This window comes from Globicephala melas, chromosome 9 (genome assembly GCF_963455315.2).
Source record: "Globicephala melas chromosome 9, mGloMel1.2, whole genome shotgun sequence".
In the NCBI taxonomy this organism is placed as follows: domain Eukaryota; kingdom Metazoa; phylum Chordata; class Mammalia; order Artiodactyla; family Delphinidae; genus Globicephala; species Globicephala melas.
Genome location: NC_083322.1, coordinates 98,541,612 through 98,559,029, shown reverse-complemented (window position 1 = coordinate 98,559,029; position 17,418 = coordinate 98,541,612). Strand labels below are relative to the sequence as shown.

Sequence of the window (17,418 nt, the reverse complement as noted above, 5' to 3'; positions counted from 1 at the left end):
GGCCCATGAGCCATGGCCGCTGGGCCTGCGTGTCCGGAGCCTGTGCTCCGCGACAGGAGAGGCCACAACAGTGAGAGGTCCCCGTACCGCAAAAAAAAAAAAAAAAAAAAGATTCAAGAAGAGGGAACACTCCCAAATTCATTCTATGAAGCCACCATCACCCTGATACCAAGATCAGATAAAGACATTACCAAAAAAAAAAAAAATTACAGGCAAATATCTTTGATGAATATAGATGCAAAAATCCTCACCAAAATATTAGCAAACAAAACAAAATACATAAAAAGGATCATACTCCATGTTCAAGTTGGATTCATTCAAGGTTTGCAAAGATGGTTCAATATACAGAAATCAATCATTATGATACAGTAACAAAAGAAAAGACAAAACCCACATGATTATCTCAACAGATGCAGAGAAAGCACTTGACAAGATTAAACATCCATTCATGATAAAAACTCTCACCAAAGTGGGTATAGAGGGAACGTATCTCAACATAATAAAAGCCATTTATGAAAACCCACAGCCAACATAATACTCAAGGATGAAAAGCTGAAAGCCTTCCCATTAAAATCTGAAAGAAGACAAGGATGCTCACTGTCACCAGTTCTATTAAACATAGTATTGGAAGTCCTGGCCACAGCAACCAGACAAGAAAAAGGAATAAAATGTATACAAATTGGAAGGGAAGAGGTAAAACTGCAACTATTTGCAGATGACATGATACTCCATATAGAGAACCCTAAAGTCTCCACACAAAAACCATTAGAAAAATGAATTCATCAAGGTAGCAAGGTATAAGATAAATATGCAGAAATCTGTTGCATTTCTTTACACTAACAATGAAATATCAGAAAGAGAAAGCAAAAAAAAAAAAAAACCCATTAAAATTCATGTCCAAGGGCTTCCCTGGTGGTGAAGTAGTTGAGAATCCATCCGCCTGCCAATGCAGGGGATACAGGTTCGAGCCCTCATCCAGGAAGGTCCCACATGCCACGGAGCAACTAAGCCCATGTGCCACAACTACTGAGCCTGCACTCTATAGAGCCTGAGAGCCACAACTACTGAAGCCCATGCACCTAGAGTCCGTGTGCTGCAATGAGAAGCCTGTGCACTGCCACTAAGAGCAGCCCCCACTCACCACAACTAAAGAAAGCCCACACGCAGCAATGAAGACCCAATACAGCCAAAAATAAATTAGAAAAAGAAAAGGAACAACAGCAACAAAAAATCGTGTCCAAAAAGAAAAATACCTAGGAATAAACTTAACCAAGGAGGTGAAAAAACTATAAACCTAAGACTTTAAAACATTGATAAGGAGACCGTTCAAAGAAATGGAAAAATATCCCATGCTCTTGGATGGGAAGAATATTGGTAAAATGGCAGCACTACCCAAAGTACCCATGACATTTTTCACAGAAATAGAACAAATCATCCTAAAATTTATCTGGAACCACAAAAGACTCAGAATTGTCAAAGCAATCCTGAGGAAAAAGAATAAAGCTGGAGGCATAACCATTCCAGACTTCAGACTATACTTTAAAGCTCTAGTAATCAAAACATTGTGTTACTAGCACAAACACAGACACATAGATCAATGGAACAGAATAGAGAGCCCAGAAAGAAACCCACACACCTTTGGTCAATTAATCTATAACAAAGGAGGCAAGAATATACAATGAAAAAAAGACACCAACAAGTGGCACTAGGAAAGCTGGACAGCTACATGTAAATCAATTAAATTCAAACACTCCCTTATACCATACACAAGAATAAACTCAAAATGGTTTAAAGGCCTAAATATAAGACATGACACCAACAAATTCCTAGACAAAAACATGTGTAAAACTTTCTCTGACATAAATTGTAGCAATATTTTCTTAGATCAGTCTCCCAAGTCAAAAGAAATAAAAGGAAAAATAAACAAATGGGACTACATCAAACTTAAAAGCTTTTGCACAGCAATGGAAACCATCAACAAAATGAAAAGACAACCTACGGAATGGGAGAAAATATTTGCAAATGATGTGACTGACAAGGGAGTTAATATCCAAAATACACAAACAGCTAATACAATTCAATATCAAAAACAAAAACAAAACTCAAGAAATGGGCAGAAGACCCAAACAGACATGTCTCCAAAGAAGACATATAGATGGCCAACAGGCACATCACTAATTATTAGAGAAAAGCAAATCAAAACCATAGTGAGGTATCATCTCACATCTGTCAGAATGGTTATCTTTAAAAATCTACAATAATAAATGCTGGAGGGTACAGAGAAAAGGGAGCCCTCCTACACTGTTGCTGGCAATGTAAACTGGTGCAGCCACTATGGAAAACAGTATGGAGGTTCCTTTAAAAACTAAAAATAGGGCTACCATATGATCCAGCAATCCCAGTCCTGGGCATATATCTGGAGAAAACCATAATTCAAAAAGATACATGCACCCCAATGTTCATTGCAGCACTATTGACAATAGCCAGGACATGGAAGCAACCTGAATGTCAACAACAGATGAATGGATAAAGAAGATGTGGTACATATATACAATGGAATATTACTTATCCATAAAAAAGAACAAAATAATGCCATTTGCAGCAACACGGATGGGCCCAGAGATTGTCACACTGAGTGAAGTCAGTCAGAGAAAGACAAATATCGTACAATATCTCTTATATGTGGAATCTAAAGAAAGGGTACAAATGAACTTATCTACAAAACAGAAACAGAGTTACAAATGTAGAAAACAAACTTATGATTACTGGTCAGGGGGGAAGGGGGAAGAGGGATAAATTAGGAGATTGGGATTGACGTGTACACACTACTGTATATAAAATAGATAACTAGGGAGATTGGATCGAGATGGCGGAGGAGTAGGAAGTGGAGCTCACCTTCTCCCCACAGATACATCAGAAATACACCTACATGTTGAAAAACTCTCACAGAACATCTACTGAACGATGGCAGAAGGCCTCAGACTTCCAAAAGGGCAAGAAAATCTCTACATACCTGGGTAGGGCAAAAGAAAAAAAAGAGAGAAAGGAATCCAGACAGGATCTGCATCTCTGGGAGGGAGCTGTGAAAGAGGAGAGGTCTCTGCACACTGGGAAGTCCCCTCACTGGCAGGGACAGAGGGGGAGCTTCAGAGCCTCGGAGGAGAGTGCAGCAACAGGTGTGCTGAGGGCAAAGTGGAGAGAGACCTTCACAGAGGGTTGGTGCTGACCAGCCCTCCCTAGCCTGAGACACCCATCTGCTCGGGCGGGGCAGGTGGGGGCTGGGTACTGAGGTTCAGGTTTTGGAGGTCAGACCCCAGAGAGAGGATTGGGATTGGCTGCGTGAAGACAGCCTGAGGGGGGTAGGTTGTAGTGTGCCACAACTGAGGGAGTCCAGAAAAAGCCTGGGCCTGCCAGAGAGGCAAGGCGCCATTGTTGGGGGGTGCACAAGGAGAGGGGCGGGCTGCCATAGGAGCTTCTTTCTCCAAGCTCACAGGCAGCAGGGCATCACCTACACGAGCTCCAGGGGCAGGCACAGACTGCTGCCGCTGCCACCGCCGAGGGTCCTGTGAGCAGGTGTAGGTCACTGCCCCACCTCCGTGGGGGCCGGGGCCAACTTCCCTGGGGGCACATGACCCACTGCCACTGCTGCTGTGGAGGGACCCACGACCTGGAGCCAACCGCTGCCCCTGCCTTCCTGGGAGCCTGCAGGAGCTGAGCAGCTGTGCACCTACACACCCCCTATCAAGGGGATAACAGCCAGCACACACTGACGAAAGAGATGGCAAGCGTCCAAACCAAAAGCAGCCCTCACACCAAAAAATATTAAACCCACACAAGCTACACAGGGACACACCCACTTATAAATAGCCCTCCAAGACTACAGTAGATAATTGTTTCTCCTAAACTCACAGACTAAGAGAAATAAAAGCAAAATGAAGCAGAGAAACCACCCTCAATTAAAAGAAAACTCCTCTGAAGGAACAATGAAACAGACCTCTTCAGTCTAATAGACACCAAGTTCAAAAAGGAGTTCAAATAAAAATACTGAAGGAATTAAGAAAGGCTATCAATAGAAATGCAGATTACTGTAAAAAGGAACTAGAAACTACGAGGCGCCAAGAAACCTTAGAAAATTCATTTGGTGAGACGATAGCTGAGCTCAAGGCAATGAACAGCAGAACGAATAATACAGAAGAAAGAATAAGTGACCTGGAAGATAGACTAATGGAAATTACCCAATCAAAACAGCAGACAGAAAGCCCAATTTTTTTAAAAAATGACAGCAATATAAGATACCTGTGGGATAATATAAAGTGGGCCAATCTATGCATAATAGGGATTCCAAAAGGAGAAGAAAGAGAAAAGGGGATGTAAATGTATTTGAAAAATTATGGCTAAAAATGTCCCCAAACTTAAAGAAGGAAACAGATATACAGATATAGGAAGCATAGAGGGTTCCAAAGAAGATGAACCCAAACAGACCTACACCAAGACATATTATAATAAAAATGGCCAAAGGTAAAGATAGAGAGAGGATTCTAAAGGTAACGAGAAAAACAAAGAGTTCTTTACAAGGGAACCCTCATAAAGCTATCAGATGATTTCTCTACAGAAACACTGCAGGCCAGAAGGTAGTGGCAAAATATATTAAAAATCTTGAAAGAGAAAAATCTTCAACCTAGAATACTCTACTCACCAAGATTATCATTTAGAATAGGAGGAGAAATAAAGAATTTCTCAGACAAGCAAAAACTTCAAGAATACAGCAATACTAAACCTATCCTAAAAGAAATATTGAAAGGTCATCTCTAGATAGAAAAGAAGCAGAAGAAACAGGAAGGAGGAAATCACAATTGGAAAGTAAATCACTTAAATTAGCCAGTATACAGATCAAAAAGAAAAAGAAAAAAACCTATTTGTGAAAGCAATGATAAACACAAGGAACAGCAAAAGGATAAACATGAAGATGTAAAAAGGGACATCAAAATCATAAAATGTGGGGAAGGAGGGTAAGAAAATGCAAATTCTTTTTCTTTTTTCTTCCTTTTTTTTAGAATGTGTTTGAGTCTATATGGCTATCAGTCTAAAGCAAGCAGATATAGGAAGGGGTTAACATACTGAAAAACAGGGCAACCACAAATCAAAAACATACAATAGATCTACAAAAACCTAAAAGAAGAGAACACAAGCATAAAATAAAAGGGAATCATCAAACCACAAAAAAGAAAAAGAAAGAAGAAACAAAGAATCAACTGGAAAACAAGGTTTGAAAAGTCAATTAATACATATGTATCAATAAATACCTTAAATATCAAAGGACTGGATGCTCCAACTGAAAGACATAGAGTGGCAGACTGGATAAAAAAACAAGAGCCTACAATATGCTGCCTACAAGAGACCCACCTTAGGGCAAAGGACACACATAGATTGAAAGTGAGGGGATTGGGAAAGATATTTCATGTAAATGGAAATGACAAGAAAGTAGGAGTTGCAATACTCATATCAGACAAAATAGACTTAAAGCAAAGGCTATCAAGAAAGATAAAGAAGGAGACTATATAATGATAAAAGGATCAAAACAAGAAGAGGATTTTACACTCATCATCATATATGCACCTAATATAGAAGCACCCAAATACATAAAACAAATACTAACAGACATAAAGGGAGAAACTGATGGTAATACAATAACAGTAGGAGACTTTAACACCCCACTCACATCAATGGACAGATCTTCCAGACAGAGAATCAGTAAGACAACAGAGGTCCTAACTGATACAACAGAACAGTTAGACTTAATTGATCATTTTAATTAATTTATTTTTTTGCTGTGTTGGATCTTTGTTTCTGTGCGAGGGCTTTCTCTAGTTGTGGCAAGTGGGAGCCACTCTTCATTGCGGTGCGCAGGCCTCTCACTGTCGCAGCCTCTCTTGTTGCGGAGCACAGGCTCCAGATGCGCAGGCTCAGTAGTTGTGGCTCATGGGCCTAGTTGCTCTGTGGCATGTGGGATCCTCCCAGACCAGGGCTCGAACCCATGTCTCCTGCATTAGCAGGCAGATTCTCAACCACTGAACCACCAGGGAAGCCCCTAATTGATCATTTTAGATAGTGATATTTTCAGTCACTATTTTTGTAGTGACTTTTGGACATTACATCCAAAAAAACCAGAATATGTATTATTTTCAAGTGCACACGGAACATTCTCTAGGACTGACCACATCCTAGGGCACAAAACTAACCTCAACAAATTTAAGAGTATAGAAATATTTCAAGCATCTTCTCTGACCACAATGTCATGAAACCAGAAATCAACCACAGGAAAAGAAATGAAAAAAAAAGATTACATGGAGACTAAATAACATGCTACTAAAAAACCAATGGGTCAATGAGGAAATCAAAAAGGAAATTAAAAAATACCCTGAGACAAATGACAATGAAAACACAACCACACAAAATCTATGGAATGCGGCAAAAAAGCAGTTCTTAGAGGGAGGTTCATAGAGATACAGGCCTTCATAAAACAAACAAACAAACAAAAAAAAAAGAAAAGAAAAATCTCAAGTAAACAACCTAACCTACCACCTGAAAGAATTAGAAGAATAAGGACAAACAAAACCTAAAATCAGCAAAAGGAAGGAAATAATAAAGATCAGGGAGGAAATAAATAAAATAGAGATTAAAAAACAATAGAAAAAAATCAACAAAACCAAGAGCTGGTTCTTTGAAAGGGTAAACAAGATTGACAAACCTCTGGCCAGGCTCACCAAGAAGAAAGAGAGAGAACCCAAATAAACATAATAAGAAATGAAAAAGAAATCTCAACAGATATCATAGAAATACAAAAAAAAATAAGAGAATACTATGAACAATTATATGTCAACAAATTTGACAGCCTAGAAGAAATGGATAACTTTCTAGAAACATACACTAAAATTGAATCAAGAAGAAATAGATAATTTGAACAGATCCGTCACTAGAAATGAAATAGAATCTGTAATTTAAAAAAACTTCCTACAAACAAAAGTCCAGGACCAGATGGCTTCACAAGAGAATTCTACCAAACATACAAAGAAGAACTTATACCGATTCTTCTCAAATTCTTCCAAAGGACTGAAGAGGAAGGAACATTCTCAAAGACATTCTATGAAGCCACCATCACCCTGATACCCAAACCAGACAAAGATACCACCAAAAAAGAAAATTACAGGCCAATATCTTTGATGAATATAGAGGCAAAAATTCTCAACAAAATATTAGCAAACTGAAGCCAACCACACATAAAAAAGGTCATACACTACGACCAAGTGGGATTCATGCCAGGTTCACAAGGATGGTTCAACATACACAAATCAACCAATGTAATACACCACATTAACAAAAGAAAAGTCAAAAAACACACGATCATCTCAATAGATGCAGAAAAAGCATTTGACAAAATTCAACATCCATTCATGATAAAAAAAAAAAACTCTTACCAAAGTGGGAATAGAGAGAACATATTTCGACATAATAAAAGCCATTTATGACAAACTCACAGCCAATATAATATTCAAGAGTGAAAAGCTGAAAGACTTCCCACGAAAATCTGGAACAAGACAAGTATGCCCACTTTCACCACTTCTCTTCAACATAGTAGTGGAAGTCCTAGCCACAGCAATCAGACAAAAAAAAAAAAAGAAAAAGAAATAAAAGGTATTCAAATTGGAAGGGAAGAGGTAAAACTGTCACTATATGCAGATGACATGATACTATATATAGAAAACCCTAAGGACTCCACACAAAAATTACTAGATCTAATAAATGAATTCAGCAAAGTAGCAGGATATAAAATGAACATTCAGAAATCAGTTGCATTCCTTTACACTAACAATGAAATATCAGAAAGGGAATGTAAAAAAAACAAACAATACCTTTTAAAATCGCACCAAGAAAATAAAATATCTAGAAATAAACCTGAGCAAGGAGGTGAAACACTTATATACTGAGAACTATAAAACATTAATAAAGGAAATAAACGAGGATTCAAAAAAATGGAAAGATATCCCACACTCTTGGATTGGAAGAATTAATATCGTTAAAATGGCAATAAAACACACAGCAATCTACAGATTTAACGTGATCCCTATCAAATTACCCATGATATTTTTCACAGAACTAGAACAAATAATCCAAAAATGTACATGGAACCATAAAAGACCCAGAACTGCTAGAGCAATCCTGAGGAAAAAAACAAAGCAGGAGGTATAACTTTCCCAGACTTCAGACAATACTACAAAGCTACAGTAATCAAAACAGTGTGATATTGGTAAAAAACAGGCATATGGATCAATGGAACACAATAGAGAGCCCAGAAGTAAACCCACACACCAATTAATCTTCGACAAAGGAGGCAAGAATATAAAATGGGAAAAAGACAGTATCTTCAGCAAGTGGTGCTGGGAAAGTTGGACAGCTGCATGTAAATCAGTGAAGTTAGAACACACCCTCACACCATGCACAAAAATAAACTCAAAATGGCTTAAAGACTTAAACATAAGACACCATAAAACTCCAAGAAAAGAGCACAGGCAAAACATTCTCTGATATAAATCATGTTTTCTTAGGTCAGTCTCCCAAGGCAATGGAAATAAAAACAAAAATAAACAAACAGGATCTAATCAAACTTACAAGTTTTTGCACAGCAAAGGAAACCATAAAAAAATGAAAGGCAACCCAAGGAATGGGAGAAAATATTTGCAAATGATGAGATAGACAAGGGCTTAATCTCCAAAATATACAAACAGCTCATGCAACTCAACAACAAAAAAACCCCAAACAACCCAATCAAAAAATGGGCAGAAGACCTTAATAGACATTTCTCCAAAGAAGCCCCAGTAGGCACATGAAAAGATGCTCAACATCACTAATTACTAGAGAAATGCAAATCAAAACTACAATGAGGTATCACCTCAGACTGGTCAGAATGGCCATCATTAAAAAGTCTACAAATAACAAATGCTGGAAAGGGTGTGGAGAAAAGGGAACCCTCCTACACTGTTGGTGGGAATGTAAATTGATGCAGCCACTATGGAAAACAGTATGGAGGTTCCTCGGAAAACTAAAAATAGAATTACCATATGATCCAGCAATCCCACTCCTGGGAATATACCTAGACAAACCTACAATTCAAGAAGATACATGCACCCCTATATTCATAGCAGCACTATTCACATAACCAAAACATGCAAACAACTTAAATGTCCATCAATAGATAAATGGATAAAGAAGATGTGGTGTGTATATATATATACACATATATATATATGTATATATATACACACACACACATATATATATATATATATATATATATAAAACGGAATACTACTCAGCCATAAAAAAAGAACAAAATAGTGCCATTTGCAGCAATGTGGATGCAACTAGAGATTATCATACTAAGTGAAGTAAGTCAGAAAGAGAAAGACAAATACCATATGATATCACTTCTATGTTGAATCTAAGATATGGCACAAATGAACCTATCTACAAAACACAGACTCATATACATAGAGAACAGACTTGTGGTCGCCAAGGGGGAGAGGGGGAGGGAGAGGGTTGGACTGGGAGTTTGGGGTTGGTAGATGCAAACTATTACATTTAGAATGGATAAACAACAAGGTCCTAATGTATAGCACAGGAAACTATATTCAATATTCTGTGATAAACCATAATGGAAAAGACTATTAAAAAATGTATACATGTGTATAACTGAGTCACTTTGCTGCACAGCAGAGATTGGCACAGCACTGTAAATCAACTATACTTCAATAAATAAAATAAAATAGATAACTAAGGGGGACCTACTGTATAGTACAGGGAATTCTGCACTCTGTAATGGCCTATATGGGAAAAGAATCTAAGAAAGAGTGGCTATATGTATAACTCATTCACTGTGCTGTACACCTGAAACTAACACAACATTGTAAATCAATTATACTCCAATAAAAAATTTTTAAAAATCACTTAAAATTATATATGTATGAGACGTAGAATGTCATTATATAAAGGTAAAAGGGTCAATCCAACAAGAGTAATTTCAAATATTTAAAAATATTTTTGCACCTGCCATAGGGGCACCTAAATATATAAAGCAAACATTAACAGACATAAAGGGAAAAGTAGACAGAAATACAGTAATAGTAGGGGACTTCAATATCCCACTTTCAACAATGGATAGATCATACAGACAGAAAATAAGGAAACAGTGGATTAAAACTACACATTACATCAGATTGACTTAACAGACATATACAGAACATTTCATCCATCAACAGAATACACATTCTTCTCAGGCACACATGGAATATTCTACAGGATGGATAATATCAACAAAGCAAGTCTTATAAATTTAAGAAGACAAATTATATCAAGCATCTTTTCTGACACAGTGGTGTAAAACTAGAAATCAATTACAAGAAACCTGGAAAATTCACAAACCTGTGGAGATTAAACAACATACTCCTGAACAATCAATGAGTCAAAAAAGAAGTCAAAAGAGAAACCCAGATACATCTTAAGATAAATGAAAATGGAAATACAACATACCAAAACATATGGAATGCAGCAAAAGCAGTTCTAAGAAGGAAGCTCATAGCAATATACACCTACATTAAGAAAAATAAAGGGCTCAAATAAACAATCTAACCTTACACCTGAAGGAACTAGAAAAGCCCAAAGTTAGCAGAAGGACAGAAGTAACAACGATCAGAGCAGAAATAAATGAAGCAGAGACTAAAAGGACAACAGAAAATATCAACGAAACTAAGAGCTGGTTCTTTGAAAAAAGAAACAAAATAGACAAACCTTTAGCTACTCTTATCAATTCAAGAGAGAGGACTCAAACAAAATAATAAATGAAAGGGGATACATTACAACTGATAAAACACAAAGATCATAAGAAACTACTATGCCAACAAATTCAACAATCTAGAAGAAATCTAGAACTGTCAGAACTAGTAAACAAATTCAATGGAGTTTTGGAATATAAAATTAATACACAAATATCAGTCTGTTTCTATACACTAACAACTAGGAGAAATTAAAAAAACAATCCTATTTACAATTGCATCAAAAGAATTAAACAACTAGAAATAAATTTAACTAAGGTGGTAAAAGATCTGTACACCAAAAACTAAGACATTGATGAAAAATTTGAAGATGACACCAATAAATGTAAAAATATTCCATCCTCATGGATTGGAAGAATTGACATGGTTAAAATGTCCATACTACCAAAAGCAATCTATAGATTCAATGTAGTCCCTATCAAAATTCCAATGGCATTTTTCTCAAAAAAGTAAAAAACAAAACAAAACACTAAAATTTGTATGGAACCACAAAAGACCATGAATAGCTAAGGCAATTTTGAAAAAGAGGAACAAAGCTGGAGACATCACAGTTCTTTGTAACTATATTACAAAGCTATAGTGCTCAAACAGTATGATATTGGCATAAAACCCACACATAGACCAAAGGACAGAAATGGAGAACCCAGAAATAAGCCCACCCACATGTGGTCAATTAATTTACAACAAAAGAGCCAAGAGTATACAATAGGGAAAGGACATTCAATAAATGGTTTTGGGAGAACCGGACAGGCACATGCAAAATTGTCCTAGGTATTTTGAACATTATTTTGAGAGTCTGTTTAAATTCTAAGGAGAATGTAGATCGTATTGTTTTGGCAGGTAATCAGGTCACCAGTGGGTCAGCCTGGGTCAGAGCCCACAAGTACGGGGAGCCCAGGAATTCACCTGTAACTGCACTGCATCACTCACCTAATCTCCCTCCTCTTCATGCCTGACCTGATACTTGACAGCTCCCTGGGGCCTGCTTTCCAAGACTTCCAGCCAGAAACCTGGGGCCTTAGTTTCCCCCCCTTGCCGCACAGTTCCTGCAGCTGCATCCCATCCTCAGCTGCAGGAGGGAGGAGAGAGAAAGCAGCGGGTGTTTGCCATACACTCTTGTGGCCTCACCTCCTCTGGTTAGAGGGTAGCTCTTCTCTCAAGGTTTCAGGTGCCTGCCTGGCTAACACTGCCACCTCTACGTTACTGTCCAGGAGCTGTGGTGGGTAAGAAGGGGAAAAAGGGAAGGGGCCTGTAGGAACTTTGTTTCTGTTCCTTGGACCAGAGGGATTCTCTGGAGCCCTTTCTGTCCACACTGGGGGCACTTCTAGGTTTCAAGCTGGGCAATCCTGGGAGATAAAAATGGTAAACTCACCATGGAACTTGGAATCTGATCCGCTTCATCGGCCTGCTACTGACTTTTCAGTTCTCTGAGATCTGCTTTCTGCCTTTGTCCAGGATTTATAGCTGTGGTCATGCGAAGAGACCAGTGGAGGGTGCTCGCTCCACCCTCCCAGGACAGTCCTGTTGAAACAGCAGCCCTCCTGCCCGCTTGTTTGCTTCTCCATGGACCTCATCGCTGCCTACCATGCCACACATCACATGTTGTCCATCTCCCATGACTGGGATGGAGACCCCCATGAGCAGGGCCTTGCTTGCCCAGTGCTTCAACAGCGCTGGCACACCAGACATGCCCAACAAACACTTTTTGAATGAGTAAGAGTCAGGCTGGAGCAAGCCAAGGCTTACAAGCTGTGTCTAGTCCTCTCAGGCTTTAACTCTCCTCTGCGGTCCCCGGCTTTCTCAACAGCCATCAGACAGGCAGGAAGGCATGTCCCATCCCCCGCTTTGGCTGGCAGTACGGCCCCAGTGGCCCCCCAGCCTAGCAGCTCCTCACCACGCCACCTGCACCCAGCCCAGGCCAAGCAGCCTTGTTCTCACCTAACCCAAAGCCACCATCCCTACCAGGGCCTTTGGCCTCCGATCCTGCCTCCACAGCGGCAAGTGATTTTAAAACATAACCATGCTTCAGACTCTCCAGTGATTCCCATTCGTCAGGACACAAGGCCCAGCCCCTCTATGCTTCTCTGCCACACACCTGTTTGCTGTTCTATGAGGATTGGTTCTTTGCTGGTGCACCTGCAACTTGGCATCTTGACCCCGCCGCTCTGCTTCGTTTCTTCACAGCCCAGATCGCAGTAGCCCTTGTCCCCCAAAACCTGAATGCAGAAGTCCTGGGCCTGCACCCAACTCTACACTGCCCCTAGTCCCAACCTTGGCCTACCTCTGGGCGCTCCTGATGAGCTGGGCACAGATCTAATAACTAGTACCTCTGATTCTGGGGCTCCTTGGGGACATGAATCCTGGATTTTTCTTTTTCTTTTCAAAGGTGGTTTCAGCTGGGAGGAGTGAGCCTGGCTGGGGTGAAGGTAACTAGAGTGGGAGAGTGTGGCACATGTGGATAAGAACTTGACAAAGGCATGCGAAAGCAGAAAACCTTCTGTTCTTCTCTGGCCCAAGCAGCCAGGCCCCCAGCTACCCCTGGCTGTCCTGGAAACCCAGCTCTGCCCAGCTCAGCCCTTGCCCTACACTGCTGCCACCTCCCACAAGGCCAGACCTCTCCCCAGGGCTACGCTCCTCACCAGCTCCCCCGCTCTGCCCACAGCAACCTTTCCTCCTCCCGTGTGGAGATGACGGCACAGCTCCTCCCAGGTGTGCGCACATGCAACATAGACGTGAGCGCGAGGCACACGGACGTGTACATGCAGTAGGACGTGCGCAGCATATGCACGCGCACCTAGGCACGCACGTGTGGGTGGGCGGACACACGTGCATACTCACACCCTTGGCTCCCTCTGATACCAGGCTAGTGTACTTCCCGAGACGCGGGCTTGTCTCCGGTTGCGCTGAGTGACTCGGAGGAAGCAGTCAGGATTTTCCCGTGCCCCTGCCCGACAGCGGCAACCCCCGAGAGCAGGCGGCAGGCTGACAGGGCTCGGGACCCCGACCTCAGGGGGAGTCTTTCCTGGGCCAGTCCTCCTGTTCCCGCTAGCCCCCTTCTCAGGCTTGCTGGAGGCTGGGACTTCTGCCCTTGATGCCCAGCCCTGCTCGGCAGCCCCGCCCAGCCTGGGCTCTGGGCACGTGGGGACTGGTAGCTGATGAGGCCCTTTTTCCAGTCCGGCGCTCGGCCTGCCTTCCACCCAGCTCTGCTGCCGGCCACCTGCTGCCGCCCATCAGGCCTGGAATGCTGACTGGCAGTCGGCTGGGGCGGGGGCTGGGGATCGTTATAAAGCTGGGGACGCCTGGGGGTCACCTGTCCGTGTCTGCAGCCCGCGAGTGCCCTCCGCCGCCACCATGCCCACCCACCGCCTCGTGATGGTTCGGCACGGTGAGAGCACCTGGAATCAGGAGAACCGCTTCTGCGGCTGGTTCGACGCGGAGCTGAGCGAGAAGGGGGCTGAGGAGGCCAAGAGGGGGGCCCATGCCATCAAGGACGTGAAGATGGAATTTGACATCTGCTACACGTCGGTGCTGAAGAGGGCCATACACACCCTCTGGACCATCCTGGACACAACGGACCAGATGTGGCTGCCTGTGGTGCGCACCTGGCGCCTCAATGAGCGGCACTACGGGGGTCTCACTGGCCTCAACAAGGCGGAGACGGCCGCCAAGCACGGGGAGGAGCAGGTGAAGATCTGGAGGCGCTCCTTTGACATACCTCCACCCCCCATGGATGAGAAGCACCCCTACTACAACTCCATCAGCAAGGTGAGCGGCTGGGGTGCGGGGCTGGAGGGGAGGTCTGGGGACAGGGGCCCAGGCTGGGGGGCGGGGGGCTGTCTGGGGAGTGAACAGCAGCACGGATGCCCCCAGGCACGTCGCTATGCAGGCCTGAAGCCGGGGGAGCTGCCCACGCACGAGAGCCTCAAGGACACCATCGCCCGGGCTCTGCCCTTCTGGAATGATGAGATCGTCCCCCAGATCAAGGCTGGCAAGAGGGTGCTCATCGCAGCCCACGGGAACAGTCTGCGGGGCATCGTCAAGCACCTGGAAGGTGAGGCCCATCCTCACACAGGGTGTGGGCAGAGGCGGGTGGGGTGACACGTCCCCTTGAACCAGTGAGCCCCCAGCTGCTCATTTCGTAAACGTGTTGGCTGCCTCGCCGAGGCGGCTTCACAGACATCCGCACCCCGGGCAGGGCCTCCAAACTGTGAACTAGACTGGGTGGGGCGAGAAACCACTTGAAAAAACAGCTCTGTAAGAACGAACCGTCCACTGCCGTGTGTACTGGGACACTGTGTAACGTATCCTTCTGAAGATTCTGGGTGAAAACGTGTGCGCCACTGACCCAGGGCCCAGGCCCTGCACAGGGGTCCACAGCTGGCCCGGCTTCCCCAACACAAGCCTCAGGGGAGAGGAGGGAAGGCCCAGGGGTGGCATCTTGCCCAAGGACACCCACCCCTGAAGAGGCAGGGCCATGTGGCTCTAAATCCCAGCTTGCTGAGTGACCCTGGTCAAGTCACTTCACTGGCAGCTGCTGGATATGGGACTGAGGGTGGGGCCCTGCCCACACCCCTGCCCACACCCCTGCCCACCCACTCAGAGCAAAAGACTAGTCAAAAGACAGGTGGCAGGGTGTGGAGAATGCCAGAGACCATAGGTTGGTAGCTTGGCTTCCACTAAAAGGGAAGGAGCCCCTCCCAGCATGACAGGCTTCCCCCAAGGAAGCCCCCGTCGGCCTTTCTGAGGACTTCCCGAGGCTGAGTCCACACAGACGCCTCACGGCGGGTGCTGAGCCTCGCAGATGGAAAGACCACCTGCCCTCCCTCCCTTCTGGGGGCTCCCTGCAGCCTGGTCCAGGAGAAACGAATGCACCAAGGCAAACGTGACCGGGGTCTCCCACTGCCCAGAGCATGTTCCCTTAAGGCCTCCCTGCACCAGCGGGCTGGGCGGGATGACAGCGATACCAAAGGTCGAGCTGCTATTCCAGGCCAGGTCTTCGGGAGGCCAGCAGGGTTGGGTCGGGTTTCCACAGAGAACTCTCTTCACCTGGCAGGGCCTTGCATCCACCTCGGCCACAGGCAGCGCTTCTCACCGTCCCTATCGCACCCCCCTTCTCAGGAGCAGCCCTGCTCCGCTGCTTAGGACGTCCAGAAACTAGAACTCTCTGGAAGCCAAGTGGTTAAGGTCTTTCCTGATCCCAAACACCCACCAGTCTGACCAGAGCTCACATTGGGCCAAGGGGGCCGATGGCGTCACCCCAGATGAGGCCAGCTCGGGCCGGAGCAAGGTCCTCGGTTCACCACAGCTATTTCTGTAGGCTGCTGTCTCAGGGCTGCCTTGACCTTCTCGAGGAGCATTTCTGCGGCCTTGCTGTTGGGGTGGGAGGGCTGCTGCCTGGCCAACAGCCCTGTGGCCTGTAAAGGTCACGAAGCCTGCTAAATGCAAGAGCAGGTGGCTGCCTGGCAGACAGGCTGGGAGGGGCTCAGGACGCTTGTTCCTCCGGTCCAGGGATGTCGGACCAGGCCATCATGGAGCTGAACCTGCCCACGGGGATCCCCATCGTGTATGAGCTGGACCAGGCACTGAAGCCCACCAAGCCCATGCGGTTCCTGGGCGACGAGGAGACCGTGCGCAAAGCCATGGAAGCTGTGGCTGCCCAGGGCAAGGCCAAGTGAAGGGTGGGCTCTGGCAATAAAGGCACGTCCTCTCACTGCCTCAGGCCAGTGTGGCCCCAGGACGCCCACCCCCCAGTGCTCACTCAGGGCTGGTTCCGTGGGCCTGGAGCCCCGGATCCCCGCTGCCTGCCCAAGCCTCCCCCACTGGGTGTGGGGACCCTGGGAACACAGAGGCCAAGAGCCTCCCTATCCCCGGCTATCGAGTGGCTCCTGACAAGCCCCTACGATGACCCGCAAAGCAGAAGAGCCACTTGGCAAGCCTGCTGTAAATCCGAGTGTCCAGGGTCACTTAGGGAGAGTCCAAGTGACCCAGCCCTCCCCATGGCGAGCGAGGACTGTGGCCAACACGCCACTTCCTTCACATTGGTTGTCCTCTACTGTCCTGGTTGCCCCAGGGTGGGAAGGGCAAGGTGGTACCCTGAGCCCTGACCCACGGGGGTCCCCTTGTCCCGGGACAGACAAGCCCACAGGTGGCCTCAAAGCTGGCAATACCTGATTCAAGGGGCTTTCGTAGCTGGGGTGGGCCCTGGAGGCTGTCCTAAGAAATCAGGACACGGTGAGGCCTGCCTGCAGCTCAGCCTAAGACAGGAAACGCCATCTGCAGCCAGGTGGGGAGGGGGCACTGGGATTGGCCACCACCTGGGCCGACAGCCCCCTCGGCGCATCCTCTGCCCCAAGCTGCTTCCACCTGGCACCTCCCAAAGCGTAAGAGCTTAATTCCCCAGACGCTCTGTGGGTGCAGGTGCCTCACTCCAGGCACACGTGCACACTGGCTGTCCTGCGTGGGAGGAGGCTCCCCAAGCAGGGGTCGGGGGGCCCTCGGCCCCTCCCCGAGAACTGAAACGCAGGAGGCTGAC

The 17,418-nt window shown here is 44.9% G+C and overlaps 1 protein-coding gene across 1 annotated transcript; it reads left to right on the top strand.

Moving 5' to 3' along the window:
- Positions 1-14,114: 14,114 nt before the first annotated feature.
- Positions 14,115-16,582, top strand: PGAM2 (phosphoglycerate mutase 2). Its single transcript, XM_030871299.2, has 3 exons — positions 14,115-14,651; positions 14,757-14,937; positions 16,395-16,582. Exons 1-3 carry the CDS (start codon positions 14,238-14,240, stop codon positions 16,559-16,561), a joined length of 762 nt encoding a protein of 253 aa, XP_030727159.1. The 5' UTR covers positions 14,115-14,237; the 3' UTR covers positions 16,562-16,582.
- Positions 16,583-17,418: the final 836 nt, after the last annotated feature.